Raw genomic sequence first — 2,248 nt, forward strand, 5'->3', positions numbered from 1 at the left:
CATATTGGTTAACAACTTAGAGGTTAACTTCAACAACGCATGCGCAAAGTGTGGTGAAGTCCTTTGCAAGAAGAGGTCGCTGCCTACAACGTATCGCAATCATCCATCGATAGCATATATCAAGAATCGTTCCTGTCCTGTATCCATTTTGGTTCTAGTGCAAGCAGTTTTGCAGAGATAAGTTAATTTTAGAATTTTTATTTATTTTATATATTTCCTTAATTCTTGTTGTTGTTCAAAATGTCTAATATTGATAATTTGGTTAAACAAAGAACTATTCTCAAAAGTAAATTAACTAGAATAGTCAATTGGTTCGGCCAAGATGATCTTAAAGATAGAGAAGAATATAGTGCTCGTAAAAGTCAATTAGAGCAAATCTTCAAAGATTATGAAAATGTTCAAACTCAGTTGGAGTTATTTGACTCTGCCTCATATGAAGAGGACAGAGATATTTTAGAAACTAAGGTTTATTTAAAGGTTATATCTATGGCAACAAGAACTATGAATCAGTTCGAAAACTCACAAAATCAAAAACCTAATAAGCCCACAACTCATTCTAGTATAAAGTTGCCGGAAATTTCGATTCCTAACTTTTCGGGTGATATTGAACAATGGCCGAGTTTCTTTGAACTATTCAACGCCCTCATAACAGATAACGACAATTTGTCTGACATCCAACGGTTGATGTATTTAAAATCAGCCTTATCGAAAAAACCTTTACAACTAATTGAAAACTTGGAAGTTATAAGTTTAAATTATAACATTGCGATTAACACTTTGAAAGACAGATATGATAACCCATATCTTATTGTCAACGCTTATATTCGAAAACTATAGACCACGGGCACGTGACGTCACATGCTAACTGTCAAACAGCCTGCTGGACAAACAAACCGTTCTGTGATATTGTATTCATTATTCTTTCTGCTTGCAACGAGGTATTTTGTGAGTTTTTGAGATGGCTGATAAAAGTGATTACTTCAACACGTTGTCTATTGATGTCCAGAAGAGATATTCAGAGAAGGTAAAAGAATGTAATGGCTGTGATCCTTATTTACTGAAATTTGGTCATTGTAGTAATGCTGTGAAGGACTTCCCTAAAGTTTCAATGTACGACATTATAAACTATTTTGCATATAAGAAGAGTGCATACACAGGAGAAGACTTCAAAGCCTATAAAAGTTTGGATTCTTACAATATGTTCGTAAGTAAATGGATTAGAAGGATTGGAGTGAAGCATGTGAATAATACTGAAAATGTGTTGATTATTGCCCAAGTAAGTAAACATTTTTTGATTATTTTTTTCAATACTATCTTGAAAAATACATAGCATAAATACCATTCTTTTATTTCTGAATTTAAGCAGTTGGTTTTCCACCAAATCATCTTCACCCCCAATATGAAAATATAATGAACTTGAAAGTAATGAACATTCAGCAGCCTACTACCACAGTCAGAACCTTAGTAGTATAGTCTCCAAAAATTAACTAGGCAAGTTACTCTGTTGAAAGTGCAAAAGTCTTATCAACTTTGAAATTTCTTCAATTGATCTGTACCATATCATTTTTTATATGTTGCTCTCATTGAAAGTCAGATTAACATAGAATACAACTTTTTTGCTAACACTTTTTTTTTATTTTTTAGGTGATGCACTCACAAAGGCTGAATTCAAAACCACTTAACCCATGGGCGATAGCAAAAAAGGATGGCGAAATAATTACAGCGCACTGTGATTGTGTTGCTGGATTGGGCGAGTGTTGTAGCCATGTTGGAGGTGTTTTGTATGAAATCGAAGATGCTGTACGTAATCACAGTGATCAGAGAGTCACAGATGTGAAAGCCTACCGGAAAGTACCATCAAATGTGCTAGGTGCCCCTTCGAAAATAAGGGATATGGATTATTCTTTGAATCCAGAAGAAGATCCACCTTGTAATTTTGTTGGTATCATCCCAGAGCCAACAAATGAAGAGAAAATGACGTTCTTTGCTACACTGAATGAGTCTGGAAGTAGTGTAATTCTCAATGTGGTTGAACCATTTGCTACAGAGTCTAAAAAATTTGTATAGTTCTGAGTATGAATGCCTCTCTCTTGAACAACTGGTAGCATTGGGCAAAGATCAAGTAATATCAATTGGAAGTACAGAAGAAATTGCCGAAAGAACAAAAGCTCAAGCCAAATCACCAGAATGGTTCACATTTCGTGAAGGTAGGATCACTGCATCTGTTTTTAAAAATGCCTGTATCACT

General features: G+C 34.7%; 1 protein-coding gene across 1 annotated transcript; it reads left to right on the plus strand.

Moving 5' to 3' along the window:
* Window positions 1-240: 240 nt before the first annotated feature.
* LOC123683021 lies at window positions 241-837 on the plus strand. The gene has a single exon (XM_045621920.1). The coding sequence runs from the start codon at window positions 241-243 to the stop codon at window positions 835-837; it is 597 nt and encodes a 198-aa protein (XP_045477876.1).
* Window positions 838-2,248: the final 1,411 nt, after the last annotated feature.

Source organism: Harmonia axyridis, chromosome 6, assembly GCF_914767665.1.
Source record: "Harmonia axyridis chromosome 6, icHarAxyr1.1, whole genome shotgun sequence".
NCBI classification, from domain to species: domain Eukaryota; kingdom Metazoa; phylum Arthropoda; class Insecta; order Coleoptera; family Coccinellidae; genus Harmonia; species Harmonia axyridis.

Coding starts and splice junctions, on each gene's coding strand:
- LOC123683021 (XM_045621920.1), top strand. CDS start 241: ATGTCTAATATTGATAATTTGGTTAAACAAAGAACTATTCTCAAAAGT.